At 39.2% G+C, this 26530-nt stretch overlaps 1 protein-coding gene across 17 annotated transcripts in view; it reads left to right on the forward strand.

Moving 5' to 3' along the window:
* The window catches only part of dst.L (dystonin L homeolog), a 296950-nt gene that overhangs the window by 239205 nt on the left and 31215 nt on the right, over window positions 1–26530 (forward strand). For 16 of the 17 annotated variants that reach the window (XM_018263477.2, XM_018263472.2, XM_018263474.2 and 13 more), the window contains 21 exons: window positions 877–1038; window positions 1962–2132; window positions 2218–2384; window positions 4874–5033; window positions 5862–6188; window positions 6519–6603; window positions 7103–7344; window positions 10280–10486; window positions 11190–11309; window positions 11419–11526; window positions 13591–13809; window positions 14295–14498; window positions 21355–21586; window positions 21769–21995; window positions 22512–22634; window positions 22728–22829; window positions 23236–23337; window positions 23650–23823; window positions 25072–25227; window positions 25424–25621; window positions 26130–26258. In XM_018263477.2, coding sequence (XP_018118966.1) covers window positions 877–1038; window positions 1962–2132; window positions 2218–2384; window positions 4874–5033; window positions 5862–6188; window positions 6519–6603; window positions 7103–7344; window positions 10280–10486; window positions 11190–11309; window positions 11419–11526; window positions 13591–13809; window positions 14295–14498; window positions 21355–21586; window positions 21769–21995; window positions 22512–22634; window positions 22728–22829; window positions 23236–23337; window positions 23650–23823; window positions 25072–25227; window positions 25424–25621; window positions 26130–26258 — 3615 coding nt within the window. The remainder of the gene's footprint in view (window positions 1–876; window positions 1039–1961; window positions 2133–2217; window positions 2385–4873; window positions 5034–5861; window positions 6189–6518; window positions 6604–7102; window positions 7345–10279; window positions 10487–11189; window positions 11310–11418; window positions 11527–13590; window positions 13810–14294; window positions 14499–21354; window positions 21587–21768; window positions 21996–22511; window positions 22635–22727; window positions 22830–23235; window positions 23338–23649; window positions 23824–25071; window positions 25228–25423; window positions 25622–26129; window positions 26259–26530) is intronic. The other variant, XM_041563183.1, reaches the window with a different exon arrangement.

Raw genomic sequence — 26530 nt, forward strand, 5'->3', positions numbered from 1 at the left:
AGAAATTGTTACTGTTTTGTACAAAAATACAATGCAATGCTTATTATTTAATTCAAGTATAATCAAAGTACGATGTACAGTACCTCCCCTAATTTGCTTTAAATAATCAGATAAAAAGAGAGGGATCGATCATTGAACATTTCTCTCCCCCCAAGTATTAGGTAATCCAGCAGTGGAAGGCAAATTTTTTTAGACAGTAGTAATAACTGTAAATGTTATACTTGACCAGAACAATTTATTAGTAAAGTAATAGCATTGATACTTTTTGATAGATTGATATTGTTTCAAACCAGTACACCATTAATATCAGAAATGTAACCAGTTTTCAACTGCAAGCATTCCTTAGCATCTGGGAAAACTGGGATTTGTATTTCACACCAGCAGGAAGGGCTGTGAATTTGACAGGGCTGATTTTTGTGATTGATGGATGCAGGGATGTGTAATTTAGCAACAGCAAGAGGGCTCTACATCTGGAACCTCTGATTGAAGATATTGCTGACATTACAAACCAAAACTACTCTTATTGGTTTTTCTCTGCATGAAGACTATCTATCTAGTAACAACAAAAATATGTTTATTTTTCCTAAGTTTCCTTGAAATCCAAAATCATTTTAAATTGTTCATGTTTGCGGAGATACTTGATAATTATATCGTCATTTTTCTTTCGCCTAATCTTGAGGCATTGACGCCATTGTTTTGAATGCAGCTGTATGCATGTTCATGAATTGGGTAGAAAAGCAAAACTATGGTTTGTCATATACGAAAGTTTTCTGGAAGGAGAAGTTAATAAATATACACTGTATAGTATGTTTAATTGCATGTTGATTATTTCTAATAATGTTTTTTTTGAACTGCCATTGTTTGTTTCTTATGCAGGCTTTCCAAAAGGAAGAAACTGATCCTCTTCAAACCCGTCTGCAAGAGGTGAATCGGTTGGGTCAGGGCCTTGTCCAAAGCGCTGCTAAAAATACTAGCACTGAGAACTTGGAACATGATCTGGAGGAAGTGAACGTGAGATGGAATACTCTGAATAACAAGGTACTTCTAGTCTGAACTCATTTGCTCTTCCTTTTTTTCTGTCTTTTCTACCACTCCAATAATGATGTTCTAACATTCTGTTCCCTCTCTAAACATAGGTCTTGATGGGGTTGTATGCTTGAACTTTATTTGCAACAATCATTTGTATTAGGCTCTTTTAAGTACAAGTATTGTGTACACAGTTTACAACCTGCTATCTATTTTCACACTGATCAGTGTTTCTAAATGGTACTTTTATATAACTCTTATTCTTGTGCTATAAATGTCCTTGAGAATCGGAGCAAGCTCATAACTCTCTGGTTCTCTTGAGCAATGTTGGTCAGTGACAACATCAGGTTCCTGGCCACACCATGGGGCTCACATACTAAAAGACTGCAAATATCAAAATGCACCCATTTTTGCTGTCAACTCTGGGCATAAACTTAGCAAATTAGAGCTGTTCCAAAAACTACATTAGGGGATACTGTTTCTTATTTTGTTGTGATCTAGTTCAGCTTGGAGTGTTGCTCTAGTTTAAGGTTTCTTTTTGTATTTCTCAAGAACCCTGATTAAGTCTCACTCACCTATTGTATTGGAGTGCATTATACACCTTATTTTAGTTTATAGTGTTTATTGTTGACATAACTAGAGGATAGTGTATCCCACCCAATACAGCAACAGCTTCCTGGTTGGATAATAGTGCCTGTTCTAGTCGTTGCTTATTGGCCACATTTTGTATGCTCTGGCTCTTTATTTTTCAGTTATACCAGATTATCAATACTATGACTCCACTATTAATTAATATTCTATTTAAAACCATTTTATGGGACAACACACCAAATGAGACACCATTTTAATAAATAAACCATAAAATAGTGATCCCATTACTTTTAACATGTTACCCTTTTACAATAATATTGTGGCATTTGCTGTTTCAATTATAGGTTGCTCAGAGGGCTGCTCAGTTACAAGAAGCTCTCCTTCACTGTGGAAGGTTTCAGGATGCTCTGGAATCTCTTCTAAGCTGGCTGACAGATACAGAAGAACTGATTGCCAGTCAGAAACCTCCATCAGCAGAGTTTAAAGTGGTGAAAGCACAACTGCAAGAGCAAAAGGTACTGCTTTTCTATCACTAGCTACATGTGGGCCCAGGTGCATAATACATCTTTGTTTTCTCATACTAAATTATCTTGCTTCTAGTTACTTCAGAGACTCCTGAATGACCGCAAACCTACCGTTGATGTAATAAAACGAGAAGGGGAAAAGATTGCTGGTTCTGCTGATCAAGCAGATAAAGAAAAGATCTTGAAGCAACTGAATGCTTTAGAGCATAGGTGGGATGAGCTGCTGAAAAAAGCAGAGATAAGGTAAAATAGAATTACTTGTAATTTTTAACAAACAAATTTGATGTTTATATCCAAAATAAGACCTGAAAAAACATAATAATAAAGCCAAAGAATTTATTGTTTGATAGGATCAAAATTGCATATACTATAGATAGAGCTTTTTCAGAGCAAACACTGTTGGCTTTTAGTAATTAACTGTGACAATTACATCAGTTCAATGAAATCTCAAGCAGTTAGTGTAAATTGCTTAAAGGAGAACTCTGGTTTTCAAAACAAAATTTGATAAAGAGGCCCACATAACACAGAAACCCCTAATATACCCATCACAGTTAACTGTTTCTTCAAAAAGTATGAATAAATGCCATTTTCTATGCTGAAATCCAACTGTTTAACGGTTCATCTCTTTCTGCATAATTTGAAATCCTGGCAGGGAAGGAGGGACTAAAACACTGATGTTACAAATTGTAGCAACTTCTCCACAGCTTACAGACAGCATGCAGGAACTACATAGCCCACAATGCATTGCACTATGATGTTCCGTTCCTTATTGAAATCACGGAATTGTGGTGTTTGGAGGATGCTGGCAGAGGACAGCTGGCTGTTGATACAAAGTAACAGTAGTCAGACAGCTCAGCAAAGTAGTCAGAAAGATCAGCAGAAAAGCAGGGGGCTAGGCTTAGGGAACTGTTACAAACCATTAAAAATCATGAAAAGTTTGCATATTTTTAAATTGATGTATATAGCAAAGTTGCTTAAAATTATGTTTACTTTTCAAAAAGCTTAAGTTATGTTTGTGTGGAGTTCCCCTTTAAATACCAAGATATTATGAGAATAATTTCACAAAGAATGTACGCATACTATGCTGCATTAGCAAACTTTAAAACCATTAGTTTAATTAATGTGTATTGGAAAGTTACTTAGAATTAGATTTCCTTTCACTAAGCAAAAAAAAAAATTTTGGGTGGAGGTGCAATTGTATTACTGTCTGAAAGGGAAACTCCTTGACAAGAAAATATATTCTGACGAGTTATTTGGCAATTAAAGTAATTATGTTACTGGCATAAAAATTACAATCATCATTTTGTTTCATTCTGTTTTGTTTCTCCAAATTGGCAGCCAAAAAGAGCAGTTACAGATTACCAATACGAAATGTACATTATAATTATGCTTTCCTGCATATTTTTTATTAAAGATTCCTAACAACATAATTTCCTGAATTAATAGGTGTTGTTCAGCAAGGAATATGTTCCTCTGAGCTATCGCTAAAAATATTAACCTAAGAGCAAGTGGTAGCCCTGAGCAAATAGGAAGAACCAGATGGGTTCATAAGGGCAATAGAAGTGAAACTGCTGGTGTCTGGAGCCAATAAATGCTTTTGCTGCTGCAATAATAACACACTGAATCCACCTAAACTCCTTATTTAAACAGTAATTGCATGTTGTTGGTCTGGCTTGTCTCTCCGCTCAGATGATGTCACCAGATTCCTTCAGTGTAATTACAGCAGAGGCTTTGAGCACCATTTTTTGTGTTAAATCAGAACTCACTTCCTCCAGTACAGTTAATGTAAATTTAATATGATATGAGTAAGAAAATGTCCTATGAGCATTCCAAAATATGAGCAAGCTAATTTAAAACTAACCCCCTCACCAATTAATTTTTTATTATAAAAGAGATGCTTTTTCCAGAATAAAAAGTATTTATTTTTTTTTTAAAAAAAAATGTTTATATCCTGATACTTTAGTGACTATATAGTTTTCCTTTCAGTCATAGAACAGAAGCCCATTCTTGCTTTATGGCAGTGACTTTAAATAGATTCCCAGGTTCAGTGCCAGTGTCCCACAGGCCAGGTCATCAACAATTAACATACATATTAAACATACTTTTTGCCTAATGTATTAATGATGAAATATATATAGTTTTTGTTATTTCCTGTAAGTAATCGGTCAGGGAACAGCTGATTTGTTTTCATTGTCCTTGTAAGAACCTAAAGTAGAATATGACTTTTCTTGCAATTACAGGTATTGGCCTCTTTAGTGGAAGAAATAACAAAAAACAAAAAGTTAAAATAAAACAAAATAAAATAACAGTTCTATTGATTGAACTGTTGTCGAACTGCAGCATCAACGGGCCAATGCAAGGAGATTTGGCATATTTGCCATGGTTCTACATGGCTAAATTCGACTGACCATACACCCATTTGAGTCATACACCCCACTGACTATAGGCTGGTTTCTTACAAGGAGATTATAACAGAATGTTATGGTTATGGAAAAATAATAAGGAAGGTTGTGCCCAGCCAGCAATTTAGGCTGAGATTATGAAAACTGATATAGTAGCACCTTCATTTAAGAGAAAGAAAGCAAAGGGAAATGGTTATACATTCACCACAAATTTTACCATAAGACAAATATAAAAGGAATTTAAAAAAAAAAATTATTACATCGGAGGTCTTAAGAAAGTGTGATTTTTTTTCTGTGTCATAATTATATTATATGATTTGTTTTTAACAGAACTCGCCAGTTGGATGGTATTTTAGTTGTAGCAGAGCAATTTCATGATTCCTTTGAACCGATATCTGAATGGCTCACCTCCACTGAGAAAAAGCTTGCAATCTCAGAACCCATCGGTACACAGACAGCCAAACTTCTGCAGCAGATTTCACAACAAAAGGTAAGTTGTCTTGTCTAATTCTTATCTGCAGCGACACGGCCTTGTACTGTATTAGAGGATTTTAAAGCACCACAGTTAGACAATGGATATTTAATGCATTTAAAGTCATTTGCCACTACTTATTTTGTATTTAAATATCATTGTATACCAAATGTGATGTTTTCGGTTTATATTTTTACAGTGACTGTTTTTCCTTTTAACTGTGCAGAATGCCTTTGTGCAAATTACATACAGTTACATAAAGATTCATATACTGTTATCTTTCAGATAGTAGATCACCTGGGCTATTTTTGAGTTGAAATCTACAGTCATTCGAATTACAGTCATTCGAATTACAGTCTGCATGAATCTGTATGCAGATTTTAGCCACAATATTTATTGCTGTGTACATTAATCTTTTCTTATTTCATAATTTTCATACTGGCAGTTGAAACTTAGTTGCAGCTACATAGTCATTAAACCTCTTGCTGTCTTTATTGTGACTTTAGTAGCACAACCAAAGTTCTTGATATACAGTCATCGGTCCCTTTTGAAAAGTTGTTTTACTAATTGGTGCGTTAAGAAACTTCTTTTGATAGAACTTACTAATAATAATACCCTCTCTGCAGCTTACAACCTATATTTGCCTTTTCTATTAATGGAACACACAACATAAAGATTATGTCTAATATAACAAAAGGGAGACCATTTATATTCCTTTTTTCTTGGCACTGTCACCTTGCATGCACCCACTGATTACATTTTACGTTTGTCACTTTTCATTTATTTGATTTGGCCATCGTTTCTGTTCTTTTTCTTTTGTTTTACATTTTTACTCCCCCCACTCAGGCCTTAGAAGATGACATCACAGCTCATAATAAAAGTTTACACCAATCCCTGAGCATTGGGCAGGCTTTAAAATCCTTGAGTTCAAGGGAAGATAAAGAGATGGTACAGGAAAAATTAGACACTTACCAGACACGATATTTGGAGATCCAGGACAAAAGTTGCAGGAGGTGTGAACTACTGCATCAGGCCTATTGCAATGCTCAGATATTTGGGGATGATGAGGTTGAACTGATGAATTGGCTGACAGAAGCTCACGACAAGCTGAGCAAGCTCACAGTTCAAGATTACAGCACTGATGTGCTCACCAGACAACACACTGAGCTGCTGGTATTTTACATTTGTTTTTTTTATTTTGTTTGTTTGTCTTCATATTTTGTTATTTTATTATTTTTTATGATCAATTATCATTTACATCATTACAATCAATCAATTACATTAAAAAATCTATAAGAAATTGCACATTTACACAATAAAAAAATAAAGGTCAATCGAATGAATGAGCAACAAATTTTACAATAAAATGTATTTTACAATATCAAAATCAAAGTAATGCTAAATTTGATTAGTTATTTTTGACCCAAATATAAGATGAATATTGGTTGAATTTTAACTCTACATTCAGAGATTGTATCTCTTAAAACTAAATTTTAATTCTAGCTTCTTCAGGAAGATATCATGCTTAGGAAGCAGAATGTTGACCAGGCCATCCAGAACGGAGTGGAGCTGCTAAAACAAACCACAGGTGCGTGTGGATTTGTCTTTGTTATTTTCCTTTTCTACAGCAAACAAGAAGACATTCTTATAGGCTATGAAAATGATAAAAGCAAATTATAGATCTAAAAGAAATGTTGCTTAGGCCTTAGCAACATTTTCCTATATTTGATGCAATATACAGGTATGGGACCTGTTGTCCAGAATGCTCAGACCTGTTGTAATATTACAAAGAAAAAGGAAATCATTTTTAAAAATGTGGATTATTTGGTTAAAATAGAGTCTATGGGAGATGGCCCTTCCGTAATTCAGAGCTTTCTGGTTTTCCGGATAATGGATCCCATACCTGTATTGTGAGACTGAACCTTCATTTTTTCATTTAGATTAGAGGGAAGGTTTTTGTTTATACAATTCCAGCAATAGTTTAGTACATTCAAGATTAACTTGTATTTTGGTAAAACGGTAATTAATCTCCTTACAATGCATTATACAATTGCAGAAGATTCATTTTGTTTTTATTTACTCTACAGGGGATGAAGTTGTAATCATTCAGGAAAAGTTAGATGGCATCAAATTAAGATATGCCGAAATCACAAAGTTAAGTTCAAAAGTGTCCAAAATATTAGATCAGGCTCTTCATCTTGCAACCCAGTTCCACTCAACTCACGAGGAACTTAGCAGGTGGCTGGACACGGTGGAAGTGGAACTAAAAGAATATGAAACACAGACCTGTTCTGCGGAGGATCTGACCATTGTACAGGAAAGGAAAAAGGTATTGATTCTGTGCATGTATGATTTTTGTATTAAATAACAGTTTTTTGCTGAATTGTTCAAAGTGCAAAAAGTATGTCCCTTAGTGAGGCATAACTTTATTGTAGACACTATGAACAAATATATGGGTTGTTTCCCTTATCTACTTAGCTTAGTCTTTCACTTCACAAGTTCCAATTGATATGCGATCAAGGCCTTTGTATTTGCTTGGCCACAACACCAGAAATTACTTTCTTAAAGTACATTGTAGGTGACAATAGGGCTATGGCAGGAGGCAAATATTGCTTAGATATATGTATTTATCAGAGGTCAAGTTTGTGAGGTTTATTCTACATCCAATAAACTCAAAACTCTAATGTTTGCTTATTTATGAAAAAAATGAATGTTAAAAACTAAATTGAATGCAGTTGGAGGGAAAAACTTGAATATTCAAATTAATCAAGTTATTGGAGAAAAAACCTTGAATACCCTTGAATTGATCAGGTTTTTTCGAGTGAAAACCACTGAAAAACCCCCCTGAAAATCATGAATGTAAAAAACATTTTCAAATTGTTCAAGGAACCTCTGCCATTGACTTTTACATGACCTCAACAGGTTTTAGCTGTAGGATTTTCGGATGCAGCCAATAAGCAGCTTCGTGGCTTACTAAATCTTGAAAAATTATTTTTTTTCTATCCCAAAAAATTCATGTTTTTAGTGAAACTACCCTTGAAAAACTCAATTTTTTAGGGAAAAACAAAACTCAACCTTTAATACATAACCCCCTTAATATAACAATATCAGATTGTTAATGGTTTTTGTGAAACTTACTTGCCTAGTGGCATGGAGTTTCTTTCTGTGGGAAATGTCAGAACCTTTATTAAAGAAAATGGTTTGCATATCTGAGATAAGCAACATTTTTTTCTGTGAAATTAAAAGTATTAGATTGTGATTGACATTCTGGGAAGATAATAGCCAAGGTTACTAAGATATTATTTCATTTTAATGAAAGTGGGAAAGTCTATTAAATCCTGTCTGTCATTTTCAGTTATTTGTTGAAGTATAGATAGTTTTGAACAGTAATTACAAGATGTTCCATGTGTTCAGTTGAGGTTTAAAGGGATCCTGTCATCGGAAAACATGTTTTTTTAAAACGCATCAGTAAATAGTGCTGCTCCAGCAGAATTCTGCACTGAAATCCATTTCTCAAAAGAGCAAACAGACTTTTTTATATTCAATTTTGAAATCTGACATGGGGCTAGACATTTTGTCAATTTCCCAGCTGCCCCTGGTCATGTGACTTGTGCCTGCACTTTAGGAAAGAAATGCTTTCTGGTAGGCTGCTGTTTTTCCTTCTCAATGTAACTGAAGTGGGACATGGGTTTTTACTATTGAGTGTTGTTCTTAGATCTACCAGGCAGCTGTTATCTTGTGTTAGGGAGCTGTTATCTGGTTACCTTCCCATTGTTCTTTTGTTTGGCTGATGGTGGGGAAAAGGGAGGGGGTGATATCACTCCAACTTGCAGTACAGTAAAGAGTGATTGAAGTTAATCAGAGCACAAGTCACATGACTTGGGGCAGCTGGGAAATTGACAATATGTGTAGCCCCATGTCAGATTTCAAAATTGAATATAAAAATCATCTGTTTGCTCTTTTGAGAAATGGATTTCGGTGGAATTCTGCTGGAGCAGCACTATTAACTGATTCATTATGAAAAAATTAAGTATCCCTTTAGGAATCTAGGCACAATCTGGTACTCAAAACCCTCGCTACTCTCTTGATACTAAGCTACTTCAAATCCTATCCTTAGTAACCTATTAGATCCCATTCACCTCACATTGATATTTTCAGGGCACACCAAACCAGAGGCTGTTGGTTTCTACTGATATTATAAGTAGATTTATACTGGTGTCCCCTTTGACACCCAGCCATGGTGCTAGATAATTTCCTAAAAATATGGTTACCTTTGCTTTCTCACCACATTCAGTATTGCACAATGAGTATTACTACTAAACACAAATTACCCTTGTATGACATACAATGTGCATATGATGCTGTGTTTACCTATTTTACCAGTGAGACAATTTATGCTGTGTAACAAGATGTAATTATATATCATAACCATTTCATATAATCATAAAATCCTGGGAAATCTCTCAACTGATTCTAGAAATGGTGACGGATGGTATTAAGCCATCATAAATAAGGATTATAACTTTTTATTTTACACCATGTTTTGGGGGCTGATTCACTAACTTCGAGTGAAGGATTCGAAGTAAAAAAACGTAGAATTTCGAAGGTTTCTTTGGGCTACTTCGACCATCGAATGGGCTGCTTCGACTACGACTTTGACTTTGAATCGAAGGATACGAACTAAAAATCGTTCGACTATTCGACCATTCGATAGTCGAAGTACTGTCTCTTTAAAAAAATCTTCGACCCCCTAGTTCGCCATCTAAAAGCTACCAAAGTCAATGCTAGCCTATGGGGAAGGTCCCCATAGGCTTGGCTAACTTTTTTTGATCAAAGGATATTCCTTCGATCGTTGGATTTAAATCCTTTCGAATCGTCCAATTCGAAGGATTTAATCGTTCGATCGAAGTAATAATCCTTCGATCGCACTATTTGCGCTAAATCCTTCGACTTCGATATTCGAAGTCGAAGGATTCAATTCCCAGTCGATTATCGAGGGTTAATTAACCCTCGATATTCGACCCTTAGTGAATCAGCCCCTTAGAGTGTTTTGGTGTAAACATATTTTAAATAACAGAATACTACATAGTTGTAAGAAAAATGTGCTGCATGTAGGCTGGTTGCACTGAAAGAATGGCAAGTTTCCCTTTACTGGTGTGGTGGCTAACCTATACCAATGGCTGTTTTGCTCTGATATATAACGCATTTAATGTTAGGCTCTCAAAGGCTTCCTTAATCCTTAGTTATTTTGTATATATTTTCAGGAGCTTAAGCAAGAAGCTAAGGCCAGTAAGGCTTTGTTGGACTCTCTGAATGATGTCAGCAGTGCTCTGCTAGAACTAGTACCATGGAGAGCAAGAGAAGGGCTTGACAGAATGGTGACAGAGGATAATGAACGCTATAGATTAGTAAACGACACTCTAACGCAAATGGTGGAAGAGATAGATGCTGCCAGAGTGAGATCTCAGCAGGTATGGAACAGTACATTGTTATTTTACTGAATAAAGATAAATTGCCTTTTTGTTTCCAGATCAGAATGAGAAGGTTTGAGGGGAAAAAAACATTGTTGCCATCAATTTGTTATGGGGGAACTGAAGGATTGCTTGAAAAGAGCTTATCCTAACTAGCGAGATATTTATGGGCTAGAGCAAAGCTAATCTTGATATTGTTAAAGCCATCTGCATCATTGTCACTGGATCAGAAACGCTACTCCAAACAGAAAAATATCTCTGAATAGGTTAAGCAAAGTGTTTTATTCCTTTTATGTATTTATTTGTATTACTTCATATATTTATATAACTTTTCTTTTATATATTTGTAAAATTACTAGACTTGACCAACAATTGATGACATCTTTGATATACTAGTGTATAACTTATTTTTATGGTAAAATTGATTATATATTGTATTGTATTGAATGATTCAAATTATAGTTAACGGGGTATTGTTGATCTTAGGACACATATATATGCCATATACTTTAGTGTTAGAAAGCCTGTGGTCTGTCAGTGTAATTAAACTACAGTATTATAGTATACGTAGTCAGAATATAATACGGATTGATAGCAATTTCATCCACAGTTGCTCAGCAATGCATTTTAACCAGCCTTTTTAAATCTTCTTATGTTGCTGCTATGTACCGTTCCATTGTAACATTATATTATTTTTTATTAGTTTGAGCAAGCTGTTAATGCAGAGTATTCATGGACTAAAGAAGCAGAAAATAAATTAAGGTCATTAGGTCACATTCGACTTGAGCAAGACCAGACCACAGCTCAACTTCAAGTCCAGAAGGTAATGAAATTGTCTTAATGTTTCCAAGCTGCCTTATATTGCTTAATTTTGAGTTTTCTGGGATTTATGTGATTTATTTGAATATTTATACATTTGTCTTTTATTTAAGGCATTTACAATGGATATATTACGACATAAAGATTCAATAGATGAACTGATTGCATCAGCAGATGATGTTATGAATGCATTTAATGAAGAAGAAAAGCAATCTATGAAGGTACAAATAGTTCTGCCTTATAAGCTTTACTATATAATGTACACTGTATTAAGCTTTACTATATATATATATATAGATATATAGATAGATATATATATATATCTATATAATACACAAAAGCCATGAATATCTTGTAAATTATATCCTTATAAACGGTGAGTAGTGATGTCAGCAGTTATAAACGGTGAGTAGTGATGTCATTTCTGTCACATGACTCACTAAAATCTGTGTATTATAATTAATAAAGTACCCCCAGTTGTAAAATATGAGGATATTAGAAGTTACCTCGGAGTTCCATGACCTGTATAAAAACACTCGGCCTTCGGCCTCGTGTTTTTATATGGTCATGAAACTCCTCGGTAACTTATAATATCCTTATATTTTACAAGAGGGGGTACTTTATTCACTATATCTATATATATGTATGTATATATATATATATATATATATATATATATATATATATATATATATATATATATATATATATATATAAAATACTGCCCAATAACCACACTCACTGGTCTTTCTCAATAGGGGAAAACAAAAAGATTTATTTGTTAATAGCATATATAATATATACAGCAGGGGTGTCCAAACTTTTTTCACCATATGCGGTAAAATACACAAACAACCGGGCCACTCACTCGAGGTCAAGTACATATTGCCTCACCTGGGGCTAAGGTCCTAGAGTTAAAGTAGATGTAAAGCATTATTTTGGTCTCAGAGCATTACCCCCACCCGAACCGCATCAATTGCGCTCCCCAAATCACCTCCAGCACCCTGCACCACCACTTCATTCCTGCCTGTATTTAGTCTTTCATCCAGCGGCCATTTTCCCTGCAGTACTGGCACTGGCTTTCTTCCTGCTCTAAATGTGCATGTGCCCCTCCCACCTGACCTCTCCCCAATCATGTGGTGGCTGCTACTTTTCATTGAACGCAGATTCGTCTCTACTCCGCATGCGCTGATTATGTGCAGGCCATATTCTGGTATATTTTCGGAATTTGCTGCGGGCATGGGCGTCCACAGAAAATTTTCTAAGGGGGGGGCCAAGTAAGCTAGTATCAAAAAGGGCAACAGACAAATATATATATATATATATGTGTATGTGTGTGTCTGTATGTAAAAAAAATGCAATAGCCCCACTTCATACAAGAAGCTATTAACAAATTTGCCCAAGATCACAGATATCTACAGTTCCTTTTTCGTGCTAACTTTTTCATTTTCTCTATGAACATATTTTTCATTCTCTTTCTGTTCTCTCTGTCCTCTTCCTCCACCCACACCTTTCCTGTTCTGTTAGTCTATTTTATCTTCCTTTCTTGATGTTTTCTTTTATACTTCATTTTTTTCTCCCTTTTCCTTGCACTGTGGGAGCTCCAAACCTAACAGTAGCTCCCCTTTTACTTCCCATCCCTGCTGGGCCTAGTGGCATTGTTTTATTGGACACAGTGACAGGGCAGAGCAGAGCCAGCCTGAGCCATCTCAGAGTCAGAGCACATAGCAACCAAAATTCACCCCAGCCCCAACTCTCAATAAAACGATACACCCTGTGCCAGGGACAGGTGTCGCAGAGGTGGATCCTCAACTGACCTACGGAGTAGGGACACAAATGGAGCAGAAGCATTCAAGCAGATCACTATTGTTTCTGCACTGTTCTCCCCGACCGCCGTGATAGGGCTGCTGGTGGAGACCATGGTGCTGCCGTCTGACTCTCCTCGGATGCATTACCTTCTTCTTTGCTCTTGCGAAGAACTCCAGGGGGCGGGTTGCTTTCCCCATCTCAAAGGCAACCCCGCCCCCAAACCAGCGGATCCAACCGTCATCCAGCCTCGGATGCAGGGAGGGGGTATGGGCGGCTTGTGGGAGGCCCTGCCTGCGCACATGGTGTGTTTTAAGTTGAACAATAAAGTTTCTTCATTTTACAAAGTTTGGTTTCCCCGTGCCCTGTGTGTCCATGCCGTCCATTCAACCTAGTTTGCTCCGCACTGTACATATTTATCAGCAATCAGATAATATTTGTACATATTCAGTTTAACTTGATATTTATTTTTGTCTCAGAACAAACTTAAGAACCTGGTGAAGAAATATGATGAGACCTGCCATCTGAACGCTGAACGGAATCTTCAGCTGGAGAGAGCTGTGTCACTGGTGAACCAGTTTTGGGAGACGTACGAAGAATTATGGCCATGGCTCACAGAAACTGAGAATGCCATTTCTCAGCTTCCAGTTCCAGCTCTTGATTATGACACCCTGAAACAGCAGCAGGAAGATATTCGTGTAAGAATATATTACTCAAGCAGCAGTTAAAAGATGCACTAAGAAGATATTGTTTAGTCTTATTTTTAAATGTGTCTATTATCTATATTAGGTATTGTTCTGCCTTTTTGGTAAATGTGATGATTTGGTTTAAAGTAGGTTCACTTATTTGCTTGTTATAAAAATGCAGATACTTATGATTAACATCTTATGGAGTTATGTAATATAGATCTAATGTTGGCTACAGGTCTAATCACCTGTAGGAACCAATTAGAATGTAGCCTTAGTAGCATGTGGGTAAAATGTATGCCTATTGTTGCACATGGGGATTTTTCTTCCAAGCATATCTTCAATCATAGCGTAATACCTACAGAATACAAACAGCCTTAAGATATTCTACATTGAGAATCATTTTTCTAGTGTTATCTGAGTCTTCATGGTGAAACAGCTTAGGTTTTACAACATTTCAGAATATTAATCATATATGTATTTTTTTGTTTTTATAGCAACTTCGTGAACTAATTGCTGAGCATAAACCTCACATTGATAAAATGAACAAAACAGGCCCTCAGTTACTGGATCTTAGCCCTGAGGAGGGTTTTTTTATTCAGGAAAAATATGTGTTAGCTGATACACTTTATAGTGAAATCAAAGAAGTTGTGAAGAAGCGAGCCATTAACTTGGATGAAGCCATTTTTCAATCAGCACAGGTATTTACTCTGACCAATATTAAAGTACTTTTGTTCTACTGTTACAGGATTTGTGTTTAAATTGTACTAATGTATTAGGAAATTTCAATCTGTAAAGCATAGGGATATATAGTAGAGGGCATATACTTTCTCCCTAGATCAATGCTGCTATTAATATCAAACAGGTTATGAAATCAAATAAATCCGTTTGGTGCTTCAAATATCCAGTGTTTCCTTAGTTTCTAATTTATCTTTAGGGTCAGGTGTCTGTCAAATGATGCTGTAGCTGAGAGTTTAAAGGGGACCTGTCAGACTAAGAAATACTTCCAAATTTTATTCTATCTTATAAGTCAAGCAAAATAAATTTTACCTCAATCTTTTTTCCTTTATTATATTAATATTCACAATCACAGCAAGCAGGCAGACACCATTTTGTAGAAACTATTATAAAGGCAAGCTTTCTAAAATCTCATTCTTTGGATTGTAAGCTCTTGTGTGCAGGGTCCTCTCATGGTATTGTTAATATGTAACCCCTGGTTGTTATAGACACATGTTTGTTATAATTTGGGTTACCTGCTTAATTAAAGAAGAACTTTTATTATACAGATTTTATGTCTGGGTGATAAGTCCCTTTTTATTTGTACTGCTGATATTAGAGTATTACTACATATGGCAAATCTGCCTGGAGCACCCTGATTTTATTATAATTCACATGTATTTATATAGCGACAACATATTTTGCAGAGCTGTAAAGTAAATGTGTTTATACAACTAAATCACATGAATTACACACATAGAACATCACACCCAATACAGTACAAAAGGTGAGGAAGGCCCTGTGCAAAAGAGTTTACAATCTAAAGGGAAGGGAATAAGATGTTTGAGTGGGCAAGATCAGAATGAAGTGGGTAAGAGATGTAGTACTGTTTTGGATATGTTCCTTAGGTGGAAGTAACATGATTTAATAAGTGACTGGATATGAGGAGTGAAGGACAAGGCAGAATCAAGGATAACCAAGGATCAAGAATCAAGAATCAAGGATAACCCCAAGGCCTGGGGAGAAGAGGTGATAGTGGAATTGTTAGCTATGATAGATACTTCTGGGATGTTATGGATGTTAGTTGGAGGAAAGAGAAACATTTGCGTTTTAGAGAGGTTTAATTTAAGGCAGCGCTGCAACATCCAAGTAGAGATAGTGGACAGGCAGGAGGAGACTCGAGTTAGAAGTTCTGGGTTGCGATCAGGAGAGGAGAGATAGATTTGAGTTTGTCAGCATAGAGGTGGTAGTGTAATGTTTCTGTCAAGACCGCCGGGAGCGCGAGGAGTCGCGTCCGCTCCCGGCGGCGAAGAATCCAAAATGGCGGCGCCCAGGCAACCCACGTGGGTTCCGACGCCGGCGCCGTGACGTCAGCGCGGCGCGAAGGTCGCGGGCGCGCTGGCGCAAGGGCGCCAAATTCGAATATAAAAGGACGCCTGAGGCGCCAAGATGGCGCCCGAAAATAGGATTCTGTTCCCTGAGTATTCCTTGGTTCCCTTGCTGTTTCCTCTGCTTATCTACCTGATTCCTTGTTGTGACCCCTTGCCTGGACCTGGACTTCGCTGATTCTCTGCCTGCCATTGACCCCCTGCCTGGCCTTGGACTTTGTTTGTATTCTGCCTGTCTTTTGACCTGTGCCTGGACTTTGATTATTCTCTTGCCTTACCCCTGGATACCACGACCCTGATTCCTCGTGAGGGGCTTCCTCCTAGATCCGGACTACTCCCCAGAGGGGGCTCCCGGCTCCCTGACATTATTTTCGGGCCATGGATCCTTCTGAGGAAGCCACACCTCATGTCGGACGAGCGCTCCGCGGACTGGCATCCCGCATGGAGGACTACGAAAACCAGCAGGTTCGCATTGGGCAAGCACTCGATGTCCTGCTAGCTCAAGTGCCTTCTGCGCCCTCCACTGCTCCACCTACTGGAGATCCCCCCATGGCGGCAGCCCCTACGAACACAAGCTACCCGACAGGTGAGCCTCGCATTCCACCTCCCCCTCGTTTCAGTGGGGACCCACAAGCCTGCAGGGGATTTGCCACGCAATGCCAAATTCAATTTGAGTTCCAACCCACACAGTTTCCAAGTGAGCGTTCCAAGGTGGGGTATGTGATGTCTCGATTGGAAGGCAAGCCACTGGAGTGGGCAACGTCTCTTTGGGAGAAGAATTCCCCGCTGACTTTTGATGTTAAAGACTTTCTCCAAGCTTTTCGTATAGTCTTTGATGCTCCAGGTCGGGTTACGAACGCCCCTGCCCGTCTCTTGCAGCTCCGGCAGGGAAGCCGCAGTGTCAATGAGTATGCTATAGACTTCCGAACACTGATGGCGGAGACTTCCTGGTGTGATGACGCTTACAAGGCTGTATACTACCAAGGCCTATCCATCCGCATCAAAGATGATCTCGTCTCCAGAGAGACTCCTGACACCCTGGAAGGGCTGATCGCTCTATCCATTAAGGTGGACACTCGTCTCAGAGAGCACCAGGTGGAGAGAGAGCGCAGCAGACGATTTTCTCCCATGTTGGCCCCTCGCTTTCAAAGGCCGATTCTGCAAACACCCGCTGTTCCTGTGACTCATGTGTCGACGTCTCCCTTGGAGGAACCTATGCAAGTAGGAAAGACTCGCCTCTCCGAGCAGGAAAGACTCCGAAGACGTATGGCAGGTCTCTGTTTATACTGTGGTGGGCATTCCCATTTTGCCAACGCCTGTCCTGCCAAAGCCAAGAGTTTTGTACCCCGAGGTATGTCTCAGGTTTCTCATGTAGGGGGCATCACTCGAGGTCCTCAGGAGAAGTATCAAGAAAATTCACGCAGACTTCTCCTTCCTTTGCAGATTCACCTGGCAAGTAAGTCTATCTTCGAAAGGGCCTTCCTCGACTCCGGAGCGGATGGCAATTTCATGGATGCCTTTTTTGCCGAACGCATGAAGATTCCCCTGCTTCCATTGTCTTCACCCCTGCGAATTACCGCCATAGATGACAAACCCCTGGAGTTTGAATTCGTCACAAAGTTCACGGCGGAACTATCTGTACAAGTTGGGGCGCTGCATCAAGAAAAACTTTCATTCTTCATCATCCCCTGTCCTTCTACTCCAGTAATATTGGGTCTTCCGTGGTTACGTCTGCATAACCCTACCATAGACTGGTCCACTGGGCAGATCTCTCGTTGGAGTTTATTTTGCCTGCAACATTGCCTTCCGCCAAAACCCCTCGAGAAGGTGAATGTCTCCTCTGCGGAATTAAAGACTTTGCCCTCCACTTACAAGGGATTTTCCGATGTGTTTTGTAAAAAGTCTGCAGAGTTCCTTCCCCCACATCGCTCCTACGACTGTCCGGTTGAACTCCTACCAGGAGCTATGCCCCCCAGAGGGCGCACCTACCCTCTCTCTCCTGCAGAGACTACCGCTATGAAGGAGTACATCCAAGAAAATCTCCAGCGGGGGTTTATCCGCCCTTCTACCTCTCCTGCAGGGGCTGGGTTCTTCTTTGTGGAGAAGAAGGACGGAGGCCTTCGGCCTTGTATAGACTATCGGGGTCTGAATAAGATCACCGTGAAGAACAGGTACCCCCTGCCCCTGATTGCTGAGCTCTTTGACCAGCTGAAAGGGGCAAAGATTTTCTCCAAGTTGGATCTCCGGGGGGCCTACAACCTCATTCGCATCCGGGAGGGTGACGAATGGAAGACGGCATTCAACACTCGGGATGGGCACTATGAATATCTCGTTATGCCCTTCGGCCTATGCAATGCCCCTGCCGTCTTCCAGGAGTTTGTTAATGATGTGTTCCGAGATCTCCTAGGAAGGTTCGTAGTCGTATACTTGGACGACATCCTGATCTTTTCCAAGGACCTTGAAAGTCATCGCTCCCAGGTGAAGGAGGTACTCTCTCGTCTGAGGAAGAACTCTCTCTTCGCCAAGTTGGAGAAGTGTGTCTTCGAGGTATCCAAGATCCCCTTCCTAGGATACATTATCTCTCCAGAGGGATTTGAGATGGACCCCGTGAAAGTGTCGGCCATCCAGGAGTGGCCTCTCCCTTTGAGTACCAAGGCAATCCAGAGATTCATCGGATTTGCTAATTATTATCGACAGTTCATCCGGGGGTTCTCTTCCCGCATTGCACCTATTCTGGCCCTCATCCGGAAAGGGGGTAAACCCGGCCTGTGGCCTCCATCTGCCATAGAAGCTTTTCAGTCCTTGAAAGAGGCCTTCACTTCCGCTCCTGTTCTCCGACATCCCAATCCTGCACTACCCTTCTGCATCGAAGTTGATGCTTCTGAAGTCGGAGCCGGAGCTATCCTGTCTCAGAGACACTCCACTGATGGGAAATTACACCCCTGTGCGTTTTTCTCCAAGAAGTTCTCATCCGCAGAACAGAACTATGATGTCGGGAATCGGGAACTCTTGGCAGTCAAGCTTGCCCTTGAAGAATGGCGTCACCTCCTGGAGGGCTCTGAAATTCCTGTCCAGATTTTCACAGATCACAAGAATCTGGAGTTTATACAGTCCCTCAAGAGGCTAAATCCCAGGCAAGCCAGGTGGGCCCTTTTCTTTTCCCGATTTAACTTTGTTTTGACCTATCGCCCAGGTTCCAAGAATCTGAAGGCCGACGCCTTGTCTCGTAGCTTCACTCCGGTGGACCGTGACCCTGAGAGGCAAGAACCAATCATTCCACCAGTCAAGATCATTGCCTCTCTGTATCCCCAATTTGCCGACCAGATTCTGGCTGGGCAGTCCTTGGCTCCTCAAGATACTCCGATTGGCATGGCTTTCGTCCCTCCAGAACTTCGCCTGGCCATCCTACAACAAACCCACTGCTCCAGGCAAGCTGGACATCCTGGTCCGGCCAAGACCCTTGAACTCTTGAGGCGCCTAGTCTGGTGGCCTGATATCCGCAAGGATGTAAAGGACTTTGTGGCTGCTTGTAATGTCTGCGCCACTTCTAAGCCTAGCCATTCCCGCCCCAGCGGGTTGTTACAGCCTTTGCCGGTTCCCTCTCGTCCATGGACGCACCTCTCTATGGACTTTATTGTCGAACTTCCTCCCTCCGGTGGGAATACTGTGATCTGGGTTGTTATTGACCGCTTCAGCAAAATGGCCCATTTCATTCCTTTGAAGAAGTTACCCTCTGCGGTGGAATTATCCCAACTCTTTATTACGTACATCTTCCGCCTGCATGGTTTCCCGGTGGAGATCGTCTCCGACAGAGGCACCCAGTTTACCGCCAAGTTCTGGCGTTCCCTATGTAAAGATTTGGGAATAACACTTCAATTTTCGTCTGCCTACCACCCGCAGACGAATGGGGCAGCTGAACGTGTGAACCAAGCCTTAGAACAGTTCCTGAGGAACCACGTGTCTCTTTGCCAGGACGATTGGTCTGACCTCCTCCCGTGGGCGGAGTTTGCTCATAATAATGCATGTCATTCCTCCACAGGAAGGTCTCCGTTTATGGTGGTGTATGGACAGCACCCTCAAGCCTTTCCTCAGGACTTCGTGTTGTCGGACGTCCCGGCTGCAGATGATCTGGCAGCCCATATGCTTGCTATTTGGGCTGCAACCAAGTCTAATCTGGAGAAGAGTGCTCTAGTCCACAAGACTTTCGCGGATCGCCGTAGAAGGCCCTCTCCTCCCTACAAGGTGGGTGATAGTGTCTGGCTCTCTTCCAGGAATATTCGCTTGAAGGTGCCATCTCCCAAGTTGGGTCCGAAGTTCCTGGGTCCGTTCCCCATCTTGGAGATAATTAACCCCGTAGCCATCAGACTTCAACTCCCACCAGAGATGAGAATCCCCAACGTGTTCCACGTCTCCCTGGTGAAGCCCACCATCTCTAACCGTTTCTCTGATGTCCAATCTCCTCCTCCTGCCGTCTCTGTGGAGGGTCAACAAGAATTCGAGGTGGAGAGAATCCTTGATTCCAGAATCTCCAGAGGGTCCCTTCAGTACCTCATCCATTGGAAGGGCTTTGGCCCCGAAGAATGCTCTTGGGAGGGACACCGTGATGTGCATGCTCCTCGTTTGGTAAGAGACTTCCACTCAAAGTTTCCCCAGAAACCAAGTCCCGGTGGTCCTGAGGCCCCCCGTGAGGGGGGGGTACTGTCAAGACCGCCGGGAGCGCGAGGAGTCGCGTCCGCTCCCGGCGGCGAAGAATCCAAAATGGCGGCGCCCAGGCAACCCACGTGGGTTCCGACGCCGGCGCCGTGACGTCAGCGCGACGGTCGCGGGCGCGCTGGCGCAAGGGCGCCAAATTCGAATATAAAAGGACGCCTGAGGCGCCAAGATGGCGCCCGAAAATAGGATTCTGTTCCCTGAGTATTCCTGGGTTCCCTTGCTGTTTCCTCTGCTTATCTACCTGATTCCTTGTTGTGACCCCTTGCCTGGACCTGGACTTCGCTGATTCTCTGCCTGCCATTGACCCCCTGCCTGGCCTTGGACTTTGTTTTGTATTCTGCCTGTCTTTTGACCTGTGCCTGGACTTTGATTATTCTCTTGCCTTACCCCTGGATACCACGACCCTGATTCCTCGTGAGGGGCTTCCTCCTAGATCCGGACTACTCCCCAGAGGGGGCTCCCGGCTCCCTGACAGTTTCATGTTGACAGGACAGTTTACTGCTTGATAGAGGCTTTTATAAGTTCAAGAGTGTTGGTATAATCTTGAGAACTGCACCACTTAAATTCTAGTTAACAATAATTAACATGTATTATATTATAATTATATTACTATACCAGTCATTGTGCTATTGCAATAGCATTCAAAATAGCCAACTGAATTTCAGTATGTTTAGGAAACATCTGTGTAGTATTATAGAGGCCTGTTTGCTCAGTGTTGCTTTTGTTTCTGCCTTACTAGTTCCATGACAAAATTGATCCAACTCTTGAAAGTCTACAACGGATAGCTGAGCGCTTGAGGCAGCCCCCTTCCATCTCCGCTGAGTGTGAAAAGATTAAAGAACAGCTCAGTGAAAATAAGAATGTGTCTGTAGAGCTTGAAAAGCTTCAGCCTGTCTATGAAACTCTTAAAAAGCGCGGAGAGGAAATGATTGCACGCTCAGAAGGTGCCGATAAGGATATTTCAGCCAAAGGTACTTCACCAAGAACCACAAAACATAAATAAATACACACACAGAATTCTGTTTTAACATCTGCAGCTTTAACTACATTAACTACATTTTATTATGAACTTTGTGGAAAAAATATTAAAAGTTAATTGCACAAGAATACATTTAACAACCAGATTAAAATTTTATTTGTTTTTCTGTTTTAGTGGTTCAAGATAAACTCGACCAAATGGTCTTTGTCTGGGAGGACATCCAGGCTTTGACTGAGGAAAGAGAAGCCCAGTTGCTTGATGTTTTAGAATTGGCAGAGAAGTTCTGGTGTGATCACTATGCATTGATAGCTACATTTAAAGATACCCAGGATTTAATACGGGAGCTAGATGGACCTGGCGTTGACCCTTCTGTTGTGAAGCAACAACAAGAGACAGCAGAGGTAGGCTAGCTTTAATAGATATGTATAAACATATATGCCTTTAAAGACAGTGATTCATACCGATTATATTGTGACACAAAAGTGATCTTTTACTAATATTTGTTAATAGTATCACAGTAATGTCCAGTTTAATATCGCCTTCAATTTATGATATGTAATGTATTTTAGATAACATGCATAATGCCCACTTTTAGGACACCCTAAATTTATTTTACCCTCCTTTACCCATTTCCCCAACTCTCTAGGCCCTGTACCTTAGGTTAGTACTTGGTTCTGTCCTCTCCATGCCACTTTCGCCTGTCCCTACTTTGTCACAGAAAGTATAGAAAAAGATGCCATTCATTTATACCATGTAGGTCCCTTGATACTAAGAAAACTTTTGTATAATGGCCCTCTAAATATAAGTAGTGCAGTTTCCTATGTTAACCGGTGCTGGTAAGTTTTATTGGACTGGAAAGTAGCTGAGGGTTTTCAAAATATCACTGAATTTGCATTATTCACATTATTTTTATGCAGCTGATAAAGGAAGAAATCGATGGGTTTCAGGATGAGCTGGATGCAGTAATTACCCTTGGATCTGAACTGATATCTGCTTGTGGGGAACCTGACAAACCTGTTGTTAATAAAAACATAGATGAGGTACATATAACATTTGTACTAGAATATTATTTACAAACAACTGCTATTATTATTTCTGCATTTTTTTAATGAAATGCCATATTTCATTTTCAGCTAACTTCAGCATGGGATATTCTTAATAAAACCTGGAAGGAACGGGTTGAAAAACTTGATGAAGCTATGCAAGCTGCAGTTCAGTATCAAGATGGCCTGCAGGTATAGTGCTGCAAGATACATGCTTTACAGTGTGGGGAAATTAGCTACTGTTTAAATTTTATTTAATGGGGAAATACTCCATGTCCATTTGTTTTGGCACTTTATCCTTAAAGGGGAACTATTGCAAAAACGAAAATGTAAGATATGCTTTGTCATACTGAAATAAGAAACTTCTTAATATGACCAATTAATTTTTTTTTAAAATAATCAAGTTTATCCTGACCATCCCTCTCTGCATCTGTTTCTCTTCATTCTCTCTTTAGTGTATGGGGTCAGCACTCTAATTTCCATATACTATATAAAAAGATAAGTGAAAAACTGTGTTAATGCTGTTTTCACTAACACGGATTCAGGACTGCAGAAACAGCTATAATATCTATAATTTATGTTTATAATTTTATTCTAGGCTCTGTATGACTGGGTGGACATTTCTACTTTGAAGGTAGAGTCTATGCCGCCAATTGGAACAGATTTGGAAACAGTGAAGCAACAAATTGTGGAACTTAAGGTAAAATATACTATAACCTTACTGTAAACAATTGTTTGTGGCTATAGTTGAGTAATAAATAGAAAGGTATGTTGTTGTGTACTGTAGATGTATTATAAAGTCCAAGGTGAGAACATGCCATTGATTTGACATTGATTTGTGAGATAGAACAACACATTATATGAATGTATGTGTTCATTAGTGATCACGTAGATTATAAATGTAAATAGCTTAGTATGTTTAATTATTGTATTTAATACAGTGGCATTAAAAAAACGTGTTTACCACTGTTTCCAGTTTCTTATCTAAAAAATAATCTATTTACTCTATTAGCAATTCAAGACAAATACCTACCAGCAACAAATAGAACTGGAAAGGCTAAATCATCAGAAGGAACTCTTGCTGAAAAAGGTAACGGATGAGAATGATAAGCAAGCTGTTGAGGATCCCTTGTCCGAACTGAAACTCTTATGGCATTCGCTTGAGGATAAAATTATCAACAGACAGGTAAATATATCACTGGTAAAGTGAATTGTGACAGTGCATCATATTGTACCTTTTTGCCCATCCAAAATAAAAGGTTTTATTGAACTGGAGAGGCTAAAAAACTAATTTAAGTGAAGTAGAGTTTCTTTTTAAAACTGTACAGTTTCTTTTTAAAACTTAGTGCTAGGAGGGGAGTGGAACATGTAGGATGTTTTTATGTGAGCAGCTGTGCAGTATCATTTGTGTAACATGTGTACAGTTAGATCAAAGGGAACAATCCCTCCTACTTCTTGTGAAATGCAAGTTGAAAGCATAAGAAATGGCTACATTCTACATATTCCAACTCTGCTAAAATGTTAACTCTGTAGTCTAGACATTTGCAGAACTTGGAATTTATGGTCAACAATAAGCTGTGTCTGAATATGGTTATATTTCTATTCTACATTTGGCTCTTTAATTTTAATAGTGCTTGGTATTTAGTTAAATGCACATTTATTTACAAAGTTCTTTCTTTATCACCTGAGAAAAGTGTTAACCTTTTACACATATGCACTGCATCACATGGACTATATACAACACCAAATTATACATACTATTTAGCTTTGTTTTTGATTAAAGGGCATGTAAAGGCAAAAAAATAAAATCCCATTTTTACTTTCTTTAATGAAAAAGAAACCTATCTCCAATATACTTTAATTAAAAAATGTGTACCGTTTTTATAAGAAACCTGACTGTATGCAGTGAAATTGTCCCTTCATTTACTGCTGTGGATAGGAATTGTCAGACGTCCCTAACTGCTCTGCAGGGAAACAATCATACTTATGAACAGCAGGGGGAGCCCCTGCCTTACTTCCCAGCCATGTAGAACTCAAGCAGATTTGTTTATGATGATCCCTAAGCAGCCCATACCACACTGAGCATGTGCACAGTCTTGGTCTTGCAAAGATGTATAACAAAGTTACAAGATGGCGACCCGCTGTAGCCAACTTTGAAAGCATAAATCATTTGTTTGATTAGGCTTGTGGTGCAGTAAGTTCATGTTTATATTTAGTATACAAAATACAGCATTTCTAGCCTTATTCTATTTTAGACTTTACATGCCCTTTAATAACCTGAAATAATTCCTGTATTTCTTGCCTGCTTACTTTTTTATTAGATTCAAAGCAAAATTCAAACTTAATATACTTCCTTACCAAGACCATACTGAATCATGCAATGTATGTTTATATTTTCGTTAATTTTGTCACCTTTTTTTTCCTTTCATTTTAGCACAAACTGGAAGGTGCTCTTTTAGCCCTGGGTCCATTCCAACATGCCCTTGATGAGCTCATGACATGGATGACACACACTGAGGGACTTTTAAATGAACAGAAACCAGTTGGAGGAGATCCTAAGGCTATTGAAATTGAACTTGCAAAACACCATGTACGTAATTAGGACCTAAGGATAGACATGTTATTCCAGAACCAAATATATTTATGTTTTCATGTGTGTAGTTTCACACAAACTTGTTGGATTTTATATTAAGAAAAAAGCAAGTAACTTAAAAGAGCAAGAAATCTTTTTGAAGGGGAAATGTTTTGGTCATATTATCTCATTGCCTATCACTGTATTGATGCAGGTACTTCAAAATGACGTGCTAGCACATAAGTCTACAGTCGAAACTTTACGGAAAGCAGGAAATGACCTAGTTGAATCAAGTGCAGGAGAGGAAGCAAGCAGCCTAAATAGTAGGTTGGAATCTTTGAACCAGCGGTGGCAAATAATTCTGGATAAAACAGAGCAGAGAATGAAGCTGCTGGATAGTGCCTTATTTCAGGTAAAGAAAGAATACATCACACACACTGACGCAATTCTTTTTCTTGCCATTTCTTGACTCTAATTAAGTCCCCTGAAAATGTACTGGAGTTATACACAAATAAATAATAAGGAAACTGTTGTAAAGTGTATTAAACATCTGAAATATCTTTCTTTTCACTCTCGTGTTCTTTGCATCCACTTTAATTAAAATCCTGGCACTGATTCTTAGATTAGAGGAGCTGTATTCAAGCAATGAGTAGAAAGATTCCTTTAATGAATAACGCATGTCCTTGATTTGCAATCAGTGGACAATTGATATGCAGGCACTGATCGTATACCAATTACATGACAATTAAGTGCAACTTTTTCATTGTTTTTATACTTGCAGCTTCATTCACTACAATCTTATAAAAAAGTAAAAATAGATTTTATTTACTGAAGCAGGAGTGCCATTTGGCAACCAAGGACTACATCGCAAAAAGTTGCTGACAATTGTTTAACACTTATCTGTGCTATATGTACTTCAGGCTCAAGGTTTCCACGGTGAAATTGAAGATATGCATCAGTGGCTCACGGACATAGAACGCCAGCTCCTGGCTTCTAAACCTGTTGGAGGTTTGCCTGAAACTGCTCGAGAACAACTTAATAGCCTTCTGGTAAGTATCTAGATTAAATGAGTTTACTAATCCACATATTGTTTTATACTAGATTGTAATCTCTGCTAAATTCACACTTGTAAACAAATATATTTGGGGCAAATAGATCGGAAGGCCTATATATCAAAATATAAATTTGTGAATTATAGAATTAAATTCTATATTCCATGCTCGGTAGGTATTACTTGGCGAAGTAGGGGGTCGAAGTTTTTTTAAAGAGACAGTACTTCGACTATCGAATGGTCAAATAGTCGAACGATTTTTAATTCGAA

The sequence above is a fragment of the Xenopus laevis genome, chromosome 5L, assembly GCF_017654675.1.
Source record: "Xenopus laevis strain J_2021 chromosome 5L, Xenopus_laevis_v10.1, whole genome shotgun sequence".
Lineage (NCBI taxonomy): Eukaryota > Metazoa > Chordata > Amphibia > Anura > Pipidae > Xenopus > Xenopus laevis.